Source organism: Gossypium raimondii, chromosome 1, assembly GCF_025698545.1.
Source record: "Gossypium raimondii isolate GPD5lz chromosome 1, ASM2569854v1, whole genome shotgun sequence".
In the NCBI taxonomy this organism is placed as follows: Eukaryota; Viridiplantae; Streptophyta; class Magnoliopsida; order Malvales; family Malvaceae; genus Gossypium; species Gossypium raimondii.
The window spans coordinates 45,764,176-45,788,161 of NC_068565.1; the positions used below are offsets into that span (position 1 = coordinate 45,764,176).

General features: G+C 30.6%; 1 protein-coding gene across 1 annotated transcript; it reads right to left on the reverse strand.

Annotated features, from left to right (window-relative positions):
- Window positions 1-20,525: 20,525 nt before the first annotated feature.
- On the reverse strand, window positions 20,526-22,198 carry LOC105787329 (agamous-like MADS-box protein AGL66). Its single transcript, XM_012613696.2, has 2 exons — window positions 21,865-22,198; window positions 20,526-21,767 (listed from the first exon to the last, which is right to left on the reverse strand). Exons 1-2 carry the CDS (start codon window positions 22,177-22,179, stop codon window positions 20,613-20,615), a joined length of 1,470 nt encoding a protein of 489 aa, XP_012469150.2. The 5' UTR covers window positions 22,180-22,198; the 3' UTR covers window positions 20,526-20,612.
- Between the last annotated feature and the right edge of the window lie 1,788 nt (window positions 22,199-23,986).

Genomic DNA, 23,986 nt, shown 5'->3' on the forward strand with positions numbered 1-23,986 from the left:
ACAAGGTAAGTTTGCTACTTGATTTGTAATACAAATTATATATGATGCAAATGAAGGTATACGTGTGTATGAAAGTCTATATTCGCCAAATGGTAAGTATATGTGATATCGTAATTGTGATTTATATGCATTTATATATGAAAGAATACATTCGGTAAAGAGTGTGAATGTGACTTGAAAGTGAAAAATAACTATGTTATTATCTACATGTGTATTCGGCCAAGTTGAATTTGATTCATAGTTACATGTTTGATATTTAAAATTTTCAAACTCGAATGTGTATATATGAATACAATAGCATTATTTGGTTTTGTTATATTGAATTATTAACGTCATTGAATTGTTTATTTGCTTATGACTTAGTAAGCTGTGATAGCTTATTGTGTATGTGTGTTTGCCTCGGTTTTATAGATTTTGGAAGCTAGTTACGGACTCGGGGATCGTCAGCGAAGTCAATCACACTATCGCCCGTTTATCGATACCTATAAAAGGTAAACTTAAAACCTATGGCATGTATATGCTATACTACCCTTTTGAATATATTTTGAATGATGTGTATATATATAATAAGCCATGCGAAAAGGGCTTGTTTATTTTGATGTGTCTAGTTTCATACTTTGATCAAATATTATGGTTGAAGATTTGGCTATGTTTCATAAATGATTGAGGCTAATATAAAATTCTTTAACTTGATTATTTATTATATATGAGAATGAGTTGCTTATATAATATGTTATATAAAGAAAAGTGTTGTTATGTTTTGGAAGATATGGTGTTTTGATAAATATGCATATTGGTTGTAATAGCCAAGTAAAGTTGATTGATATGATATGATATATGTTTGAGCTATGTTTGAGATCATGGATGGATATATCTTTATAATCGGTAATTGAGATTGAATTTGGATTAGCTTTTGCTATGTGAAAGTTGTATATTGATTTGCAATGAATATATAGTAGTTGGAATTGGTAATTTGCATAATGAGTCTTGTTTATGGAATTGGTCTTATAAATGACCTTTGACACATTGAAAAAAAATTACTAGCATATATATTATCGGCTTTAGTGTGTTATGCATGGAAATGTTTGAGTATTGGTGAATTTGACATTGGTTAAAGTATAAGTTTTAAGCATAATTGTAATCGGCTAAAGCTTGAAAAATTGACCATATGAAGAGTAACTTTAGTTATTTGATGAATGAATATCTATATGCGATTTTGATAAATGGTTTTGAGTATTGGATTAATAATGATTGAATGTACTATGAAGGTATACAAATGCTTATGATATATTCGCCTAATATATATATATATATATATATATATATATATATATAATTGTTTATATTTACAAAAGTTTTATATATATGTGCATGTTATAACATAATGGTTACATGTAAAATAGGCAAAATTTTAAATGTGAGTTTTATATACATAAATATATCATTGTTGTTTATAGTTGGTTTGTTAGCCGAGTAGGCGATGGTTACGGGTTAGGGTGTTACATTTGATTGATATCAGAGCTACGGTTTAGTCGATTCTCGGACTAACGTAGCGCGTATGAGTCTAGTTATACATGCCATATTTTATACTGCGATTATATTTATTATTGTAAAATACTTTTTTCACCCTTTTACTTACGCTATAAATCCAAAAACTATATTATGAAATTAAATTATTTGGTGGCAAGTCAAGGCTAGCAACTATGAGTCAATGTAAGTATATATATATAGATTTAATTTAATAGTTTTAATTTAATGGAAATTTTTAGGAATGCTATACTTTCAAAAAAAACTTTAAAGTCTTAACAATGATAGTAATGAAAATGTTGGGATTATAATGGGACTCATTAGTTGTATTATTATTGGGGGCCCGTAACAAGGAAGTCCCTAAAAATTTCGTTTCTAGCCCATTCATTAAATGTGAATAAGCAAAATCGGCCTCATCTTCTAAAGGATTTAAATTTGTTGATGCAGCCTGCCCTATCCACTGATTTCATAATTTTTGAGTTGGACATAGTCGTGATCCACAACCGACAGGTGTTGGGTGCAGTAATACGTCATATTACACTTTTAAAGAAATGTGCACGTTCGAACTTTGGAGTTGACATTATTGTCAAGGATAGTCTTGAACCCCAAACATGAATTATAAAATGGACATAAAAAAATATAAAAAACTAATAGTCATCATCCACAACACCATGGTGAGTCGTGACCAACATTATGTTGTTATAAGGTTGAAACTAATAGATGTCTTGACCGGATTGACCATCGGCCTAATTTAAAAAATATTAATAAAAAAATTAAAAAGGTAAATATATCAAAATAAGAAAAATAAATACATTTTAATTGTTCATTATTGCATTATCATATTTCTATAGCATGCTAAAAGTTATCATGTTTCAATATTAAAATTTAATTATAAAAAAAATAATATAAAAGTAGATTTAATTTTTATTTTTAGAGAGGGCGCTTCAATTTGTAGAGAGCTTCAAGGGTTAATTATTGTAATTTTCTATATCTTTTTATTTCAATACCTCGATAATTGTAAAGTTAAAAAACGTATCAAATAATTTAGGATTTTGCATTTTAAAATTTAATTTCTTATAAAATTAGAAAAGAAAAAGAAGTTATTTGAAGTATGCTATTTACCAGTTTATGTGTTGAATGAGTCTTCCCTGCAAAAGCAGCACATGGTGGGGGTCCTCTGGACGAGGTCAAAATCCAAGCAAGGTTGATTCAATTAGCATGGGGAGCGAGTGCGATGATGTGGGCCTTCCTTCTATTGGGGGCTTGCCTCAATATCACGCTAGTGCACATATGCATGGCAAACAGGTCGAAGGCATCTCTACTTGCATTGGGATACAGAAAATGATGTCATGGAGGTGGATGATTCGAAGAACCGTACTCGTGCTTCTTTTCTTGCGGATCGAAGTTTAACACCTAGTAAACAGTTTAATGATGATGCTTTTGGGGTCTCCCAAGTTATCGGCTCACATCCGTCGATAGCCATGAATTACTACTTGGAACTGCAATGGTCTGGGCAATTCAAGCGCAGTACTTTCCTTTCGGGGATCTTGTACATACATATAAGCCCACTTTTATTTTTGTGTGTGTGAACCTTTAGTTAACTCTAATAAGATGGAAGAGCAACGTGTCTCGTTGCAGTTTGATAGTTGCTTTTGTGTTGATAGTGCGGGTCGTAGTGGAGGCTTGGCCGCGTTGTGTAGCTCTACTGATGTTGTTTCGGTCACAGGCTACTTTAGGAATTTTATAGATTTATCATTGAGCAGCCTGATCATACGAAATGGGGATCGACTGGCTTTTACGGGTTCCCTGAAAATTCTTTTATACGAGATAATTGGGATCTCATTCGGTCTTTGGCGCAACAGTATGAGTTATCATTGTTGGAAACATCACATATATAATAAATATAATTATATTATTATCATAAAATATTAGTTGAAATTAAATTTATCTAATTTTATTAAAGTTTATTGAGTTTCAATTACTAATTAAAATATGAGGCAAATACATGTAGATATTCTCGTACTAATTTCTAATTTATGATAAACTGATTAAAAATTAAGATTAATATGCAAAAATTATATATTAAGATTATGATCCTCAAATTATACACACGTAACTTTTCTGACATCTCATCTTCAAAAAAGAAAGAGCCACATTCTCTAAATAACTTGTGTGTTAATTTGGAAGATTAAAACCGTAAGATTTCAAGATATCAATGGATTCATGTATGCATCTAGTTTTGTTCTTAATGATTTGACATGACAAATCTTAATTTATTAAGTGTTGTATGAACAGTTTTAATGTTCTAACAAATAACATCAGAGCCCCGTTATGTCGAATCATTGAAAATGAATTGATTTTCTATTATTTTTGAATTGATTTATTTTTTAGATTTTATAAGTTTAATATTTTGGTTATATATATGTTGATGTTTGAAGATCTATATTAAAGTTTTTAGATCTTGATTAATTTGAATGTTTAGGGTTTGATATTTATATTTTAATTTTGACGGATTTTGAAAGCCTGTGCTTTAATTTCTATTGGGCAATCTAAAAATAGTGATGTGGATTGAATTCTATTACTCCATAGATTATTCCACAATTGAGAATTCAAGATTAACAATTTTAGTTTTATTTGGTAATTGTAAATGCATTAGAATTTTAATTTTACTAAAAATATAATTAATTCATACTGTGGTGTATTTATATGTAAATTTATTGTGTATTAAAAAATTATTTTGGCGCATCTCAAGTTTATTAATAAGAATTGCTTTGATGCATATTATTGCATTATTTGTTTGATTCAAAATTTAATTGATTTATATGATTCATATTTAATGTTTTCATGTGTATATTGTTTTATGAAATTTATTATTAATTCTTAAATAGAATTTAATAAATTAATTAGGTTTAAATCAGTTAAAGATTTAGCTTGATTTCCATTCAATAGTGATTCCTTCTGGTTTTTATTTTCGGTTAGAAAACCTAAATTATATAGGTTTCTCATGGTTTTAGAACATTATTAATTAATCCATTAAATTAAAAGAAAAGGAACTTGGGTTTGTGAAATCAAAGAAAGTAATTCAAATTCAATTTTTGTTGGTTTGGTTTTAATAATTGCGGTATTTTATTCATGTTAGTGATATATATTGATTTTCTACTATTATAGTTATAGTTTTTAAGGTAATTATGAACTTATTATATTAAAATTACATCTTTAATGAATGATAATTACACTTATCGTAATATCAATATGCTTATCATTCTCTTGATTTTCATGGATTCAGACTTTGACTTGAATCGTGGCGGACTTTATATATATATATATAAGGTCTTGTATATATTATATATTATTTGTTAAAATATAAAAATCTATTAATGATTTGTTTCTTTATTATGCGTAATTTGGGGTAATATTTGTTGTTAGTCCATTGACAGTTTTCATGAACTGATATTGAATTGATACAAATAAATGATTCTTGAATTTTTGCATAACTTAGGTAAAATTTACCGATTCATATTTGTTAGTTTTGTAAAGTGATGAATTCTAAATTGATTGTACACTTCAGTTTGGTTTTAGTCGGCTACAAATTTAAAAAAAATCTCAAGCACATATATTTTGAATATATATATATTTTTGCTCTATAGAGAATTGTCAATTTATATTTTGATAATTTTGTTATATGTTTAGGTTGAATGCACGTTAAACCCTTATTCAATTGAAATTGTTATCTTTTTTTTATATGAATATATATTCATTTTGGGTGTTTTGACAATACAAGTTTAAAGAATTTGGTTTTAAGTTTGGTTTTATAAAATTTGGTTTTGAATTTTAATCATACAAAATTTGATGGCTGCTTGTTTAAATATTAAAAGAATTAGTTAAAGATTAAGGTTTCGATATTTTATTGCTCTATTTAGACAACCTTATGTTGGGTTATTTTGAAAACTTTAGTGCAATAAAAATTTTAATTTTAACCTTTGACTATCGAGTAAATTTTAAATTTGAATATTGGTATGTTAATATGTATTTTAAAATAACTTAATCGAAGTAATAAGTCACCAAAGTGACATCTGTTATGAAAAATTATATTATTTTAAAATATAAAAGGTTGTGTGCATGTAACTTAAGTTAAGTTAATATTGATTAGTCTAAAGGAATGTTAATATTTAACAAAATTACATGTACAGTTGTAATAATAAACATGTGACGATTTTTAATTTTGCATGTGAGTAATAAATCGGCCTAAAGGAAGATTTATCGTTTAACATATTCTTCTTGTCGGTGTTTGATTACTACACCAATATATCGTTTACAAGTTAATATTTTCTCCAAAATGAAATATTAATAGAGTGTCCAATATTTTGAGATGGGGTTTACCTTTATTCAAATTATTTTGGTTTAAATTTAAAGTATTATGTGATATTGTTTTGTTTTATTTAGCTACTATTATACCTACCAACATCATCGCATGCATTGAAACATTCATGGGCATTATATCTAATAAGATTATTACAACAAAGAATTCATGGCTAACATTTAAAAGAGGTTGGTTAAGAACGAAAAGGTTAAAATTGGTATGTTCATAACAAAGCTAACTTCAATGGGGTATATAAAGAAAAATAATAAAACTATGCATACAACACTTCAAAAGAAATAATAAAATGAATTAACTAAGGATGGTTGTTTCTTTTTTGGTGCGACATGTGCATTTCTTACTGTTTGTTTATTTTAAGGTTAATTTGACTACGATACTTAGACACACTAGGTGGATAGATTCCGATGCAACAACTCACATTAGTGTGTCTATGAAAGATTGTTAGAATTATTGAAAGCCTAATGATGATGAAAGATACATCTATGAAGCTAGCGGTAATTTGATAAAATTTGAAGCAATAGGGACTTTTAGATTATTATTAAGAACTGAATTTTATTTGAATTTGAATGAGATTTTTTGTACCATCTTTTAGGCGGAACTTGATTTCCATTTCGACATTGGACAAATATGGTTATTTTTGTTCATTTAGAAATGAAAATTTTAGTCTCTTTAATAATTCAAATTTGGTTGGTTCTGATTTTTTATCGTGTTATGATAATATATATATATATATGTTTGATACTATTGCTTCCTTTTATAAATCAAATTAACTAATAAGAATGCAGCTTCGTTGTGACACAAGAGATTGGGTTACATCTCTAAAAGAAAAAGAGAATTGAGAACTTGTGTCCAACGGTATTATTAATCCATTTGATTTTTCGGATACTTTGAAAGATCTAAGGGTTTAAAATTTTATGATCCCACTACTAAGGTTATTTTTAAGATGTATAATGTTTATTTTTTTGAGGATGTTTAGTTTGTGAGAGAGAGGGCATTAAGGATATTTTCTTTGGAGAAGAATATGTTGATATTTCTCAACACATTCTTTTACTTGCTATCGAGTATGATTAGGAAAAGTCTATTATACCTAAAATTGTTCAAGTAGAAACACCGAATCAAGAAAATGTTGATGACCACTAAACTAACTATAAATACGACAAAGGCAAGAGTACCTATCGAACAATAGTATAACTATGGTGAGTGGAGAATATCGTATCCACAAGGACTAAGAGTATTAGTAATTACTATTTTTCTATTATTTAGTCGATAATTTGGGGTGATGTGTTTTAATCTAAATTTACTAAGCTAATTTAACTAAGAACGCAACAGAGAATGAATCAAATAAATAATCGAATATTAACAAATGAGAGAGACAATACCCAGGAAAGAATCCACCTAGACTTCACCTATTATTAAGAATCTTAATTAAACGATTTATTCACTTGGTGTCTTGATCTGTAGAAATCCCTAAGTTATGTTAATATCTCTTTCGAGAGTAAAAACAACTAACTCTAGGTTGATTAATTGAAATATCTTTCTAATTAAAACTCTTATCGTCACATTAACTCGATCTATGGATTCTCTTATTAGATTTGACTTTAATCCAGTAGATTTATGTCGTCCTATTTCTAGGATTGCATGCAACTCCACTCATTTATGCTAGATCTACTCTTAAACAGAAACTTTTCCTCCACTGAATTAAGCACATTAAACATGAATTAATATCTTGAAAATATTAAAACAAGAAATAATCACACATAATTGATAATAAGAATCAAGCATTTATTGCGTAAAAACAGAAATTAAATAAAAGGATTCATCATAGGTTTCATCTTCCCTAGGTATCTAGGGAATATAGTTCATAATCCTGAATGAAAACATCTCAAAGTCAGAATAACCACAAGACATAAAAAACTTAATAAAACTTCGAAAGAAATTAAAAGGAGATTTTCAATCTTGATGGAGATTCGCTTCCGAGTTTATTTCGATGGTGTTCTTCAAGTGTTTTCTTTGATCTTCTCTGATTACCCCTTTATGTCTTCTTTTAATGGGTGTTTATAGACTTTAGAATGCTCAGACAGCCTAAAAATTAAGTTCCATGTATTTGGGAAGTTGGATGCAAAATCGATACGATCTGGCACATAGGCACGTGTCCAGCCCGTGTGGCTCACACGGGCATGTGCCTAGCCCATGTGGAAATGCCAAGGCCGTGTGGCTCTTGAAAACAACTCTATTTGTTTGATTTTGGCTTGTTTTTCGCTCCTTTCACTCCCAAATGCTCTTCCAAGTATAGAAACGTGAGTTTAAAGGATTAGGAGCATCAAATTCACTAATTTGCATAATTAATCATCCAAAAATGCATTAAGAATGCGATTAAAATATGTTGCTTTTATAGCTTATCAAATGTCATTGAACCTTTAGGTTAAGTAACAAAATCTAAAACCTCAAGAACTCATGACACTAAAAAGGTCCACTAGAGAAATAATTATAATGACTTTAGGGATATATTTTGACCTTGAGCTACATTATATGGATATTAAGACTGTATTTCTCAATGGTGACATTGATGAGATGATTTATATGGTGTAACTAGAAAACTTTGTGTTCAGCGATGCAAAGTTATTTGTTTGCAAATTAAAAAAAATCATCTATGGGCTTAATTAGGTCTTTTGTTAGTGGTATTACATTATTCACCAAGTGGTTATCTCATTTGGTTACAAGATGGCTTTAGTTAATGATTGTATATATCACAAGTTTAGTGGGAGTAAGAATAGTCTTAATCAATGCCCCAAGAACGATTTTGAAATTATGGAAATGCACAAGATTCTTCACATTTTAGCAGTGAGAAGTCTAATATTTGTTCAATTTTGCACATGTCTAGATATTGTGTACATTGTTTGGATGTTGTGTAGATATTTGATCAATTCGAGTGTGGACAGTTGGAAAACAACCAAATGATTCATACATTATCTTTAAAAAAAAATTATATGCTCACATATCAGAGGTTTGGTAAGTTAGAGATTGTCAGGTATACAAACTCTGATTTTAATGGAATATGGAGGCAAAATTTTGTCACTAAGGTGCAAATTGTGATAACAAATTGTAGTCATTTATTCCAATAACAACAATAACACATGAAAGTCAAAGCACATGGGCTTTAAATTCTTGGTTGTTAAAGTAAGAGTTCAAAGTGGTTAGGTGTCTATCGAGTATAATGGTAAAAACTCCATGAATGTGGATCCCTTAGTGAGGGACTACCGTCCAAGGTTTTTTTAAGCACACCGCTTATATGGGTGTAATGTCTTTTCAAGATATTCAATTTTAGTGGGAGTTTGTAATTTTAAATGATTTTCTATTATAGACACATTTTTCAGTTATTTCAGTTTACGTATATTAATGATATTTTCTTCAAAAATAAAGTTTATTTAGTTTATTCACACTTTGATTTTAGTAAAATTTGATCTTACTAAGGCTAAGGAGGACCAGTTGGAAATAAACATGTTAGATCACATTGCATGTAATTTATACGCTACACTTTCATACTTGATCTAAGCCATTTGACTGTGCTAATACACATGATCAGGGATGGATTTAGTTACGATATATGTAACGAAAGTCATTCTGGTCCTATGTTAACATAATGAATGGATAAGATGGTTCAGAATACCTTTTGAATATGATAGTAAGGTTTTGAGCTCAAAAGGTTATGTAAGGACTTGTAATTATAAGGTAATCGATATATATATGTGGTCCAAATGGGAGATAGTTGGAAAAATATGGACATCACATATATAATAAGCATAATTGCATGTTATAATTTAATATCATAAAATATTAGTCCAAATTAAAAGTGATCTAATTTCGTCAAATTTTATTGGGCTTCAGTGAAGTAAGAAGGAAATCACCAGAAAGTCTAGTACAGTGATCTACTCAGTAGGTTATTTGCCATTGTTGCTGGGGCCTTTGTTAGCTTCTTGAGCTAAAAGAAAGATAAATTTCCCTATCAAATTATTAAACTATCGAAACTTAACATGCATACAAGAATCAGTATCCAACAACCAAGAATCAAGAAGTTTTCTTCGTCATAAATAGTTCTAAGATCTATGCATGTAATATTATAAACACGTGAATTTCTTCGATAATAACCTAAGGGTTTACTAGAAATTACCAGTAAGCTGGTACAAGCGTAGGTGCTCAGTAAACATTGAGAACCCTCTTCGATGAAGCTTTCTACTTTAAGGTTTTCTAGAAACTTATAGAATAATTCAAGGAAGAAGAAGATGTAAAGGTAACTCATGATGGCCAACAATATCCTTATATACTCATGCAACGGAGACGAGATTTAATGGAAAAATCAAATAATCCCACAAGCACCCTTGATTCCTGTGATTAAATGCACTTAAGAATTTTTAAGTCTAATCATCTACATCATTCTATTTTAGTTCTAACTAGGACTTAACTAAACCCCAACATTACTAATTAAGCTATCATAATATGCACTAAATATAGAAACAAATCTATTAAAACTGCGAACTTAACGAGTTCGCCCAAAACATCTGGGGTGGGCGGATACATAACAAAAGAGTCTAGCAAACCCTAGAGTTCACCAAACCTTGGAGTTCGCCAGATGACGAATCCCATAGAGTACGCCACTCAGCCAAAATAAATACTTTACTTACTCAAATCTACCCTTGACTACCCTTAACTTAACAACTTATACGCCAAACAGTAACTTGATATTGAGTCTCTGTCAGGTGGGCTGTTACATTTTCGGCTTTCAACCAAATGATATTCTCCGCTATTCTCATACAATGAACTACTTTGAGTGTAGGTTCGAACCAATTGAAACAAAACACAAAACTAGAAAAGTTTTCTTTTCTTTTTGGGGTGAAAACAAAAATTCTCTCTTCTTTTAATAGACACCAGTAGAATTGTTAAATATTCTCTATTTTAATATATTTAATAGTTGAGAATAAATTCTCTCTATTTTCAAGAGAGTAACAATCTATCAAAGTTGTCTAAATAGTTTTATCGTGTCATCTATTTATAAAAGAGAAAGTAAAACCCTTATTGAGTTGTAGTGATTTATTTCAAATAGACAAACAACTTCTTACTTAGAGTAGGAGTGGGGTGGACAACACACCCTAGTAATCCTATTAGGGTTGCCACCCCATTCATGTTACATAAGAGGCTTTGGGCCTCTTTCATATCAAATACAATTACGAGTACTTTCCGACTTTTGACCTAATACTTTGTAATTTGATCCAAGCCAATTCGCCTTTTTATTCCCCAAAATAAACTTCAATATATTTATATTAAATAATTTTCCCATCCCAATTTTACCATTGGAATTTTTTTACAAATTTACCCTAGTAAAATTTTGATGGTTTTAGCCTTAATAAAATTTCGAGAAAATATATTTAATATTTCACCATTGAACATGTCCACTATGATTGAATGGTTTATTTTCATTTTCGGCTTTAAAACAACTTAAAAACATAAACTCATTCTCCCAATCATTTTGAGTAATCAATGTACATTTGCAAATGTATCATTTCTCATTTACATTTCCATTTCCATTTTGAGAAAACAAGATTCATTTTCAAATGATTCCATTTCTCAATTTCGGATAAAACTATAATCATTCTTAAATGTTTTTTGTTTCTCTATTTCTATTCACCCCGTTCAGTTCTATTCAAACACGCAATCCATTTCTAGTTTCACGAGCTAGCGGAGGGACTGATTGGACATATGTAATTAGGGCTCAAATGATTTATAATTAAATTTCAGCTTTTCACCTATTAAATATAAACTCATTTAGTCACAAAGTCATTCAACTATAGAATCATGATTAAGCTCTCCCAACGACATACCATTATGAAAGCAACTACTCATTGCTCGTCCAATGACCTTGTCATAAGTGTGTTGCCCTCATAGGATATCATTGATCTCTTTGGGATAATATCCATTCTCCCAATATGATATTATATCCATTCTCCCAATATGATATTATTCTATCTCATGGTAATCATTACATCTTCCTTTATGAACAGTTAATTACTATCAAATCGTAATCAAGTCATTCATCACAAAGACGAACAACCTATGACCATGCTTGCTTTTCATCAACCATGTAATGTCAGTGACAGGATATTATTTACCCATGTCTTAGGCTATGAATTTCACTGTTATGAATGACGCTACATACGGCAAAAGTCGTACACCCAATACACCAGCTTTTTGCTCCTAATCTATTTGAACTCAAGCTTCTACTTACATCAAAGTGTACGAGTCACGTATACATAGTCCGCGATCCACTCAGGATTGAGGTATGTCACACTATGAACATCACAAGTGGATCAATTCATAAACAAATTCAGGATCTATTCGATTTGAGTCTTGTTCAATGTACTGTTAGTCCAGTCAGTCACATCTATGTCTCTATCTTCTAGGAGTCATTCACTCAATGCCCAAGACAAGACATCTCTCTAATTGGACTTGATACAATATTAGTCTTTCAATTGGTTTGCTCATTTTTTTATTAGACTAAGGACATGTTTAGGTTTGTCTACTAATAGAAGTTGTCTTTCTGTGCTATGATTCGACTACATAATACCGCTTAGTATTAGTTTAAATATTAGACAACCAATGAACAACATTTGCTTCTATTTTGCTTTGTGTTCAAAAACTATTTGAGGACAATAATACAAAGTATATTAATTAATGAATACTTTTATTAATCAACTTGTTCAAAAATTACAAGTGTACTTAGATGAAAATACTACATTTAGGGCACTAGATCCAACACCCTAGGTGTATTACACAAGGCTAGAATGAAAGATTGTTGGCACCCTTTAGCTTGATAGAATTTCACACGACGTTGATGGATATGCATTCGAAAAGACACTGGTCTTGATAAGTTGAATTCAACTTTTACCGACGTGTTGGCCTCTTATTGGTGCAAACATTTTTCACGTTGTTGTGGGTGACGTGAAGCGAGGTGAGTTCCTATAGAGCTTAATGATACTATAATTTATCTTATACTGAAAAAGACAAGCCTTATAGTATAAATGACAATAGATTGCTCATTGCAATGTCTTATACAAGATTCTTGTCATGATCTAGTGTCATTTAATGCCTTTAGTGTAGTGATATTGTTTATGTACTTTATGTATATGTAATTTTTCAAACAAATTGATTTAATAAATTCTATCATTATCGTTAATATATATTTTATAATGTCCTCAAATGGTTTTTGCACAAAAAAATGAAAGCAAATATTAGCTCATTGATTATCTAGTATTTAACTAATACTAAGTTACATTATGTGGTCGGATTATAATGCGAGAAGGCAACTTGTATTAGTAGAAAATCTAGAGAAGTTCGTAGTCTAATAGAAATTGAGCAAGTCAATTGAAAGACTATTATGCCGTCTATTAAGTCCTAATTGGGAGATATATTGTCTTGGGTATCAAGCGGATGACTTTCGTAAGATAAAGACATAGATGTGATTGTCGGACTAAAAATAAATCGGACATGACCTGAGGAGGATACATCTTAGAGTAGTTTATTAATTTATTCATTTGTGGTGTTCATAGTGTGATTTACATTAATCCTGAGTAAGTGATGGACTATGTGTGTGTGACTCGTATACTTTGATGTATAAAAGTTTGAGTTCAATTGGTAATAGAGTCAAACGTTGGTACATTGGATATACGACTTCTACATGACATAGCTTCACTTACAGTGGAATTCATAGCCCAATAAAGAGTAAATAATATCCTCTCATTGGTATTACATGATAGATGAAAAGTAACGTGACCATGGTTCATTTGTCCAAAGATGAATGATTTAATTACTATTTGTTGGTAATTGAATTTTCATGTAGGAAGATGTAATGATTACCTTGAGATAAAATAGATCATATTAGGATAACAAATTTTATCCCAAAGAGATCAAGGATATCCTAAGAGGGTAACACACATATCACAAGGTCCTTAGACAAACACTTAATGTAGTAGCTTTCGTAGTAATATATAATGGGGACAACTTAGTCATGGTACTTTAGTGGAATGACCCCATGACTAAATAATGTTGTAATTAATAGATGAAAAGCAGAAACTTAATTACAAATTATTTGAGCCCTAATTATATGTGTCCAATTGGTCCTTTCGCTAGCTCGGTACAACCTTGATGGTTTGCATTAATTGATGGTATGAAAAATGTGAAACCATGAACTAGAGAAATAGACTGCATGCATCACTATCCGCAATGAATGCATTTTCTCACTATGAAAAAGAGATGACTAGATAATTAAATTAATGTCTTTGAATTATTATTTAATTAATTTGTAAGTAAATAATTGAAGTTCGAAGGGAAGTTAAATTAATTTTAGTCATCATGATTTCATGAGAACAAGTTAATTAAATTAATATCATAGATTCTAGTATGGTAAAGTTATCATGACTTTAACGGAATTAGAATTGGGTTAAAAATAAATTATTTAAGTTAATTAACTAATTAATTAATTAAAATAAATAAATGATATTTTGGGTACAAGAAATATATACCCAAAATATCATTTATAAGATTGGATAAATTATATGAGTTGGCTTAAACATGCATATTTGCCTCACGTCCTTAAATAGGAGGATAGTGCGTTTTAGCGCTTTCGAATCTATGTCCTCCTCGAGATTACGTCCTCTTACATCGGCAACAATGCCGATGTCAATTGATTTTCGACTTTCAACCAAATGATATTCTCCGCTATTCTCATACAATGAACTACTTTGAGTGTAGGTTCGAACCAATTGAAACAAAACACAAAACTAGAAAAGTTTTCTTTTCTTTTGGGGTGAAAACAAAAATCTCTCTTCTTTTAATAGACACCAGTAGAATTGTTAAATATTCTCTATTTTAATATATTTAATAGTTGAGAATAAATTCTCTCTATTTTTCAGTAGAGTAACAATCTATCAAAGTTGTCTAAATAGTTTTATCAGTGTCATCTATTTATAAAAGAGAAAGTAAAACCCTTATTGAGTTGTAGTGATTTATTTCAAATAGACAAACAACTTCTTACTTAGAGTAGGAGTGGGGTGGACAACACACCCTAGTAATCCTATTAGGGTTGCCACCCCATTCATGTTACATAAGAGGCTTTGGGCCTCTTTCATATCAAATACAATTACGAGTACTTTCCCGACTTTTTGACCTAATACTTTGTAATTTGATCCAAGCCAATTCTGCCTTTTTATTCCCCAAAATAAACTTCAATATATTTATATTAAATAATTTTCCCATCCCAATTTTACCATTGGAATTTTTTTTACAAATTTACCCCTAGTAAAATTTTGATGGTTTTAGCCTTAATAAAATTTCGAGAAAATATATTTAATATTTCACCATTGAACATGTCCACTATGATTGAATGGTTTATTTTCATTTTCAGGCTTTAAAACAACTTAAAAACATAAACTCATTCTCCCAATCATTTTTGAGTAATCAATGTACATTTGCAAATGTATCATTTCTCATTTACATTTCCATTTCCATTTTGAGAAAACAGCATTCATTTTCAAATGATTCCATTTCTCAATTTCGGATAAAACTATAATCATTCTTAAATGTTTTTTGTTTCTCTATTTCTATTCACCCCGTTCAGTTCTATTCAAACACGCAATCCATTTCTAGTTTCACGAGCTAGCGGAGGGACTGATTGGACATATGTAATTAGGGCTCAAATGATTTATAATTAAATTTCAGCTTTTCACCTATTAAATATAAACTCATTTAGTCACAAAGTCATTCAACTATAGAATCATGATTAAGCTCTCCCCAACGACATACCATTATGAAAGCAACTACTCATTGCTCGTCCAATGACCTTGTCATAAGTGTGTTGCCCTCATAGGATATCATTGATCTCTTTGGGATAATATCCATTCTCCCAATATGATATTATATCCATTCTCCCAATATGATATTATTCTATCTCATGGTAATCATTACATCTTCCTTTATGAACAGTTAATTACTATCAAATCGTAATCAAGTCATTCATCACAAAGACGAACAACCTATGACCATGCTTGCTTTTCATCAACCATGTAATGTCAGTGACTGGATATTATTTACCCATGTCTTAGGCTATGAATTTCACTGTTATGAATGACGCTACATACGGCAAAAGTCGTACACCCAATACACCAGCTTTTTGCTCCTAATCTATTTGAACTCAAGCTTCTACTTACATCAAAGTGTACGAGTCACGTATACATAGTCCGCGATCCACTCAGGATTGAGGTATGTCACACTATGAACATCACAAGTGGATCAATTCATAAACAAATTCAGGATCTATTCGATTTGAGTCTTGTTCAATGTCTTGTTAGTCGATCAGTCACATCTATGTCTCTATCTTCTAGAGTCATTCACTCAATGCCCAAGACAAGACATCTCTAATTGGACTTGATACAATATTAGTCTTTCAATTGGTTTGCTCATTTTTTATTAGACTAAGGACATGTTTAGGTTTGTCTACTAATAGAAGTTGTCTTTACGTGCTATGATTCGACTACATAATACCGCTTAGTATTAGTTTAAATATTAGACAACCAATGAACAACATTTGCTTCTATTTTGCTTTGTGTTCAAAAACTATTTGAGGACAATAATACAAAGTATATTAATTAATGAATACTTTTATTAATCAACTTGTTCAAAAAATTACAAGTGTACTTAGATGAAAATACTACATTTAGGGCACTAGATCCAACACCCTAGGTGTATTACACAAGGCTAGAATGAAAGATTGTTGGCACCCTTTAGCTTGATAGAATTTCACACGACAGTGATGGATATGCATTCTGAAAAGACACTGGGTCTTGATAAGTTGAATTCAACTTTTTACCAGACGTGTTGGCCTCTTATTGGTGCAAACATTTTTTCACAGTGTTGTGGGTGACGTGAACGAGGTGAGTTCCCTATAGAGCTTAATGATACTATAATTTATCTTATACTGAAAAAAGACAAGCCTTATAGTATAAATGACAATAGATTGCTCATTGCAATGTCTTATACAAGATTACTGTCATGATCTAGTGTCATTTAATGCCTTTAGTGTAGTGATATTGTTTATGTACTTTATGTATATGTAATTTTTCAAACAAATTGATTTAATAAATTCTATCATTATCGTTAATATATATTTTATAATGTCCTCAAATGGTTTTTGCACAAAAAAAATGAAAGCAAATATTAGCTCATTGATTATCTAGTATTTAACTAATACTAAGTTACATTATGTGGTCGGATTATAATGCGAGAAGGCAACTTGTATTAGTAGAAAATCTAGAGAAGTTCGTAGTCTAATAGAAATTGAGCAAGTCAATTGAAAGACTATTATGCCGTCTATTAAGTCCTAATTGGGAGATATATTGTCTTGGGTATCGAAGCGGATGACTTTCAGAAGATAAAGACATAGATGTGATTGTCTGGACTAAAAATAAATCGGACATGACCTGAGGAGGATACATCTTAGAGTAGTTTATTAATTTATTCATTTGTGGTGTTCATAGTGTGATTTACATTAATCCTGAGTAAGTGATGGACTATGTGTGTGTGACTCGTATACTTTGATGTATAAAAGTTTGAGTTCAATTGGTAATAGAGTCAAACGTTGGTACATTGGATATCGACTTCTACATGACATAGCTTCACTTACATGGAATTCATAGCCCAATAAAGAGTAAATAATATCCTCTCATTGGTATTACATGATAGATGAAAAGTAACGTGACCATGGTTCATTTGTCCAAAGATGAATGATTTAATTACTATTTGTTGGTAATTGAATTTTCATGTAGGAAGATGTAATGATTACCTTGAGATAAAATAGATCATATTAGGATAACAAATTTTATCCCAAAGAGATCAAGGATATCCTAAGAGGGTAACACACATATCACAAGGTCCTTAGACAAACACTTAATGTAGTAGCTTTCGTAGTAATATATAATGGGGACAACTTAGTCATGGTACTTTAGTGGAATGACCCCATGACTAAATAATGTTGTAATTAATAGATGAAAAGCAGAAACTTAATTACAAATTATTTGAGCCCTAATTATATGTGTCCAATTGGTCCTTTCGCTAGCTCGGTACAACCTTGATGGTTTGCATTAATTGATGGTATGAAAATGTGAAACCATGAACTAGAGAAATAGACGCATGCATCACTATCCATAATGAATGCATTTTCTCACTATGAAAAAGAGATGACTAGATAATTAAATTAATGTCTTTGAATTATTATTTAATTAATTTGTAAGTAAATAATTGAAGTTGAAGGAAGTTAAATTAATTTTAGTCATCATGATTTCATGAGAACAAGTTAATTAAATTAATATCATAGATTCTAGTATGGTAAAGTTATCATGACTTTAACGGAATTAGAATTGGGTTAAAAAAATAAATTATTTAAGTTAATTAACTAATTAATTAATTAAAATAAATAAATGATATTTTGGGTACAAGAAATATATACCCAAAATATCATTTATAAGATTGGATAAATTATATGAGTTGGCTTAAACATGCATATTTGCCTACGTCCTTAAATAGGAGGATAGTGCGTTTTAGCGCACTCGAATCTATGTCCTCCTCGAGATTACGTCCTCTTACACTGGCAACAATGCCGATGTCAATTGAGCTAAGACTCAATCGACAAGAAAAATCATGCTAATTATAAGTAATAAAGTTAAACTTTTGTACCAACAAGTGTTGGGTGCAATGGTAAGGCACGTTGCATTCGCAAGGGAAGATGCAAGTTTGAACCTTGGAGACGACATTGTTGGGAGGAACAACTACAAACCTTGAACATGGACTGTAAAACAGATATGAAGAATAAAAAAAATCAAATTTAAATGTAATTATAAAAAATTAAAATGGTTAAGATAAAAAAAATTAAAAGTTGATTAAAATATCAAAATATTGTACAAATTAGCATGAATTGATGCCTACCAATCCAAACCAATATAGATCGAAACGAATCGAAATACACCGAAATATTAATAAATAAACTATTTGATAAGACCGAAATTACAGTGTGCACTATTATGATTTCGAAATGAAATTAGGTAAAAGAAAATTACGTATGGCACCATGTAAAATTTAAAATTTAATGGCAAACTTTATTATTAGTTTAGTGTTTCTATAAATTAACAACATTGCAAATCTTTCAATTGTATGCAACGATATTTAATATCATTGTAATTAATAAATAGATAATTAAATTATTAAAATATTTAATAACAATTTATTTTAATATTATGTGTCAAATTCAAAATTTACATTTGTCATTGAAATTAGCACTTTGAAAATTAAATTTAGCTAATTATCTCTAAGTTTTTATATATGTTTCAATATGTAATGTATTTGCAAAAACCCATTTCACTTGTAGTGTACTACTTACTTGGCATCTTAGGAGAAAAATATTACAGGAAAAATATACTTTGTGTTTGAATCAATAATGTCATCACATCTGAAACTGTTCCTAATTTATGTGTGTAATTTTAATATTTAAAATATAATTTATATAAATAATTTATATTAATTTCTTAAAATATTAATGTATTTAATATCGTCTTTACTTTATAATTTTATGTTTAAAATGAATATTTTAAATTTTAAAATCAGTTTTTAACAGCACCGTAAACAATACATTTCGAATTTTTAAAAAATTACGTTTTCATTTAAAGTATTTTTAAGATGTTTTGACAAATTATTTTTAGCAAAAGATGGAAATTTCCACTAATTTTTGGAAAGAATAGGCAAGCTAATTAATAGAGAAAATATTAAGTATTTATAAGGAAGCTAAGAGTTAGATTTGAACTGTCTGAGCTGTCAAAATTCCTATGTTTGGCATTTTGTTTGAATTAAATTATATACTAGTTTAGGATATGATGTTTTGGCAACCCTTATATTTTATAAAAATATTATTTTAGTTTTTAGTCTTAAATTTGTATTATTTATCAAATCACTCTAAAATAGATAAAAAAATTAACATTTCTTAACTTTGCTCACGGAATTAACAATTAAAATCTATATTTTATACTCTGTATATTCTTTTGAATTTTTAAAAGTTTAAAAATTTAATTAATTGCTAACATGATATCCACATGGCAACTCTTCCGTCTATATTGAGGTGAAAAATTAAGTGGAGGGGTAAGATAAAGCTTTTGTTTTTATAAAATTGGAGGGAGGTATGGAATTAAGGTGGAAAGACTAAAAATGGAATGTCACTGGGTACTCATTGACATAATTAACCTTTTGTATAGAAGATGTGTTAATTTTTGAAAGGCGAAGAATGGTTAGAAGTCAACGGCTACTTCTGTATTCTAATAATAGCGCCATTTCTTTCCCGCCCTTTTAATTTTTCTTTATTATAACAAAGAAACTTGAAATTAAATTTTGAAACACGAAGAACCATTGGAAGCCAGCTGCTATTTCGTTATTTCTTTGCTTCTCTTCTTTAGCAGACAATTATCATCATCAGTATCCCAATCTAACAAAAATAACAACAGTCTTTGAACCAAATTCAAAAGATTACACATGGAGAACCAACTCAAAAGCCAAAATACGTTATAATAGAGCCATAAAGAGAACTTAAACTGTGGCTACCATTCAACACAAAGAAATTAATTAACTAGAAAAGCCCACTACCAAATCCAGGAGAAGTTGGAGCAAGAATATCGGATCCCTCAGGGTTGGGATTGATGTGTCCTTCAGCAGGACGATTAGGATTGTAATTTGGAGTTGGAGCTATCATATTCGGATCAATGTATTCCCCACCCATCCTATTTGCATTCAATCCCATATTGTTGTTCATTGTCTCATAATTAGGAGTCCCTCCTTGGCTTGAACTCCCAATGAAAAACAATGATGGATTTCTATCCATCTCTTGGATTGAGCTTCCAGTGAAAAACTGTTGCGGATTTGTATCCATTCCTTGGCTTGACTTCTCATGGAAAAGCTGTCGTGGATTTGTATCCATCCCTTGGATTGAACTCCTAGTGAAAAACTGTTGTGGATTTGTATCCATCCCTTGGATTGAACTCCCAGTGAAGAACTGTGGTAGATGTGGATTTGTATCCATTCCTTGGCTTGAACTCCTAGTGAAAAATTGTTGTGGATTTGTATCCATCCCTTGGATTGAACTCCCAGTGAAGAACTGTGGTGGATGTTGTGGATTTGTCTCCATTCCTTGGCTTGACTTCTCATTGAAAAGTTGTGGATTTGTATCCATCCCTTGGATTGAACTCCTAGTGAACGGATTTGTATCCATCCCTTGGCTTGAACTCCTAGTGAAGAACTGTGGTGGATGTTGTGGGGGAGAGAAGAACTGTGGTGGATGTTGTGGATTTGTATTCATCCCTTGGCTTGAACTCCCAGTGAAAAACTGTTGTGGATTTGTATCCATTCCTTGGCTTGAACTTCCAGTGAAAAACTGTTGTGGATTTGTATCCATTCCTTGACTTGAACTCCCAGGAAAAAATTGTTGTCGATTTGTATCCATTTCTTGACTTGAACTCCCAATGAAAAACTGTTTTGAATTTGTGTTCGTTCCTTGGCTTGAACTCCCAGGGAAAAGCTGCTGGCAATTTGTATTCTGAATGATAAGTTGCTCAGCTTCCCTTTGCACGATCTTTTTCAACTCTGCCATGGCTGATCTCAGAAACTGGAGTTGTGGGAGGCTAAGTTCTTCAATGGGGGACTCCCACCAGTTTTGCTCTTGGCTTGCTTTCCTCATTTTGTCAAGCTCTTCGCCACGCTTTTTTTGGGCTTCTATTTGGCTCATCATCTGATACAAATGACTCATGCACACATAATATTTATGTAATATTGTTCATTCTACAAGAAGAAGAAGAAGAAGAAGAAAAAGAAAAAGGGTACCAAACCTCAGTAAGCTGCGCGTTGAGCCGAAGGATAATAGCATTACGATGAGCCTCAATGAGCTGCCAAGTTGGAGAAGTATCCTTTGTGTTGTGGACATAACGGTTGAGAATGTTTTCAACATCAGGGTGGCCAAAAGAGAAGACCTTATTGCCAGGTGAAAATACTATAATGGCGATTTCAACACCACAAAGAGTACAAAGTTCACTAGCCTTTTTGAAGAGACCAGACCGACGTTTTGAGAAGGTTACTTGGAGATTGCTCTCATCTTTTATTTTCACCATCTCAATCTTTTGGCGGCCTAAGGTTTTCTTCACCATCTCTAAAACCAACAAACAACAAAAGACAAAGGGGAGAGAGGAGGGAGGGGGATATTTTGGAATGGGCAAGATAATTAATACAGGAAAATTTTCAATATTTATAAGGAAACTAGGAATTAGTTCTTTTAAAAATTTGAGCTGTCCAGATTCACTATATTAAGTTAATATTGTATTGTATTTTTTTAAATTAAATTGTATACCAAATAGGAATCATTTTTATTTATAAGATTTAATCCTGCAAACACTACAGAATTAATCTTACTCGATATTCATTCAATTTTTCATATTTTTTTTCTAAATATTTACACAACCAAAACTTTTATTTTATTTTTATAATTATAATATTAGGGAAGAAGATGGTGGATTATTAGGGATATCTAGTGTCCGGATTGGACAATTTTATCACTTCAATAGGCCAAAACTAATTAATTTAAAATTTTGAAGTTAAAGTTTTTTTTTTTATTATCTTGAAACTACAACATTCCATCTAACTATAAACTCTATATGTAGATACCAAATGATGCATAAATGCCTCTTTCGGTCATAATTAATCTTTTGTATAGAAGGTGTTTAAGATAGTTAAAACATTACTATTTCAAAAAGAAACTTTTAACTAATTTTGAAAGGCCCACTTATGAATTTTGGCGGCACCATTTCTTTCTCGCTCTTTTTAATATATATATATATATATATATATATATTCTTTCTTACCATAAAGTTATAAATACATATGAAAGAAATTGTTTGAATGGAGTAAACTGCCTCCTCCCATATGTGATAATTAACCTTTCATATAGAAAGTTTACAGGATATATAGCTCAACCTTTCCCTTTGAAGTGAAACTTTTACTTAATTTTTGAAGAATAGCAGGATAATGGTTTCCTGCTACAATGATTCCTAATTACTCTATTAGGAATCTAATTCAAGAGTAGAATACCAAAGTTAAGCATTTTCTTATATTCAAGGTGCACTTACATAAATTATAAATGAGCTGTAAACTTTGTAGGAATGGATGGAGCAAATGAACTCAACAAGATTTAATTCAGAAGCCGACACAAGAAGAGTAAGTTGAAGATTTGGGCAGTTTGGAATTGAAGTTAATAAGGTTTCCTCTCCTGTTTAACCTTATTGAATTAACATGAAAATATAAGGACTGAATATACAGGGTTTGCTATAAATTGCTTAACAACATTTGGATATGTTTCTGAATCATTTCCAAGGAGGCATGTGGTAAAATGAAGTTTTAGATTTGCCTCCAAAGGGGAGGATTTGGAGCATCTAGGAAACATGAACCATTTAAGAAATTAATAGAGGCGTTTTCGCAAATATATGGGGTAAAAAAATGGAAGCTTTGTTGGATCAAATGTATACAAATCAGCGGCTGGCACTTTTCCTTTTTCTGGCTAAATGATTTCTAATCTGCCTCCTTTTAACAGTTGATAATAAGGAGTAAAGAGGTTTTTATTTTATTTTATTTTATTTGCATATATGTCAAAAGTAAAAAGAAAAATAGTAAAATAGGTTAACTGGTCAATTATTTAGTTAAAAAAATATACAGTACTTGGAAAAAGTTAAAAGGCATGAGATGGCGTCCTCAGAAGATGTTGGTAAAACACAACGATTTTAGGGGATGTCGCCAGCAGCGGCTGGTCACTTTAGATGTCGCCGTCATGTGCTCGCGACTTTAGTCAGTAGGTGGCAACTTTGATACAGAGATTCCGAGTTGCACGGGTTCATTAGAAGTTTCACTAGCTAATTGGTTCATTGAAAAATTTGGAGCAAAATTTGGTGCAAAGATTAAACATAG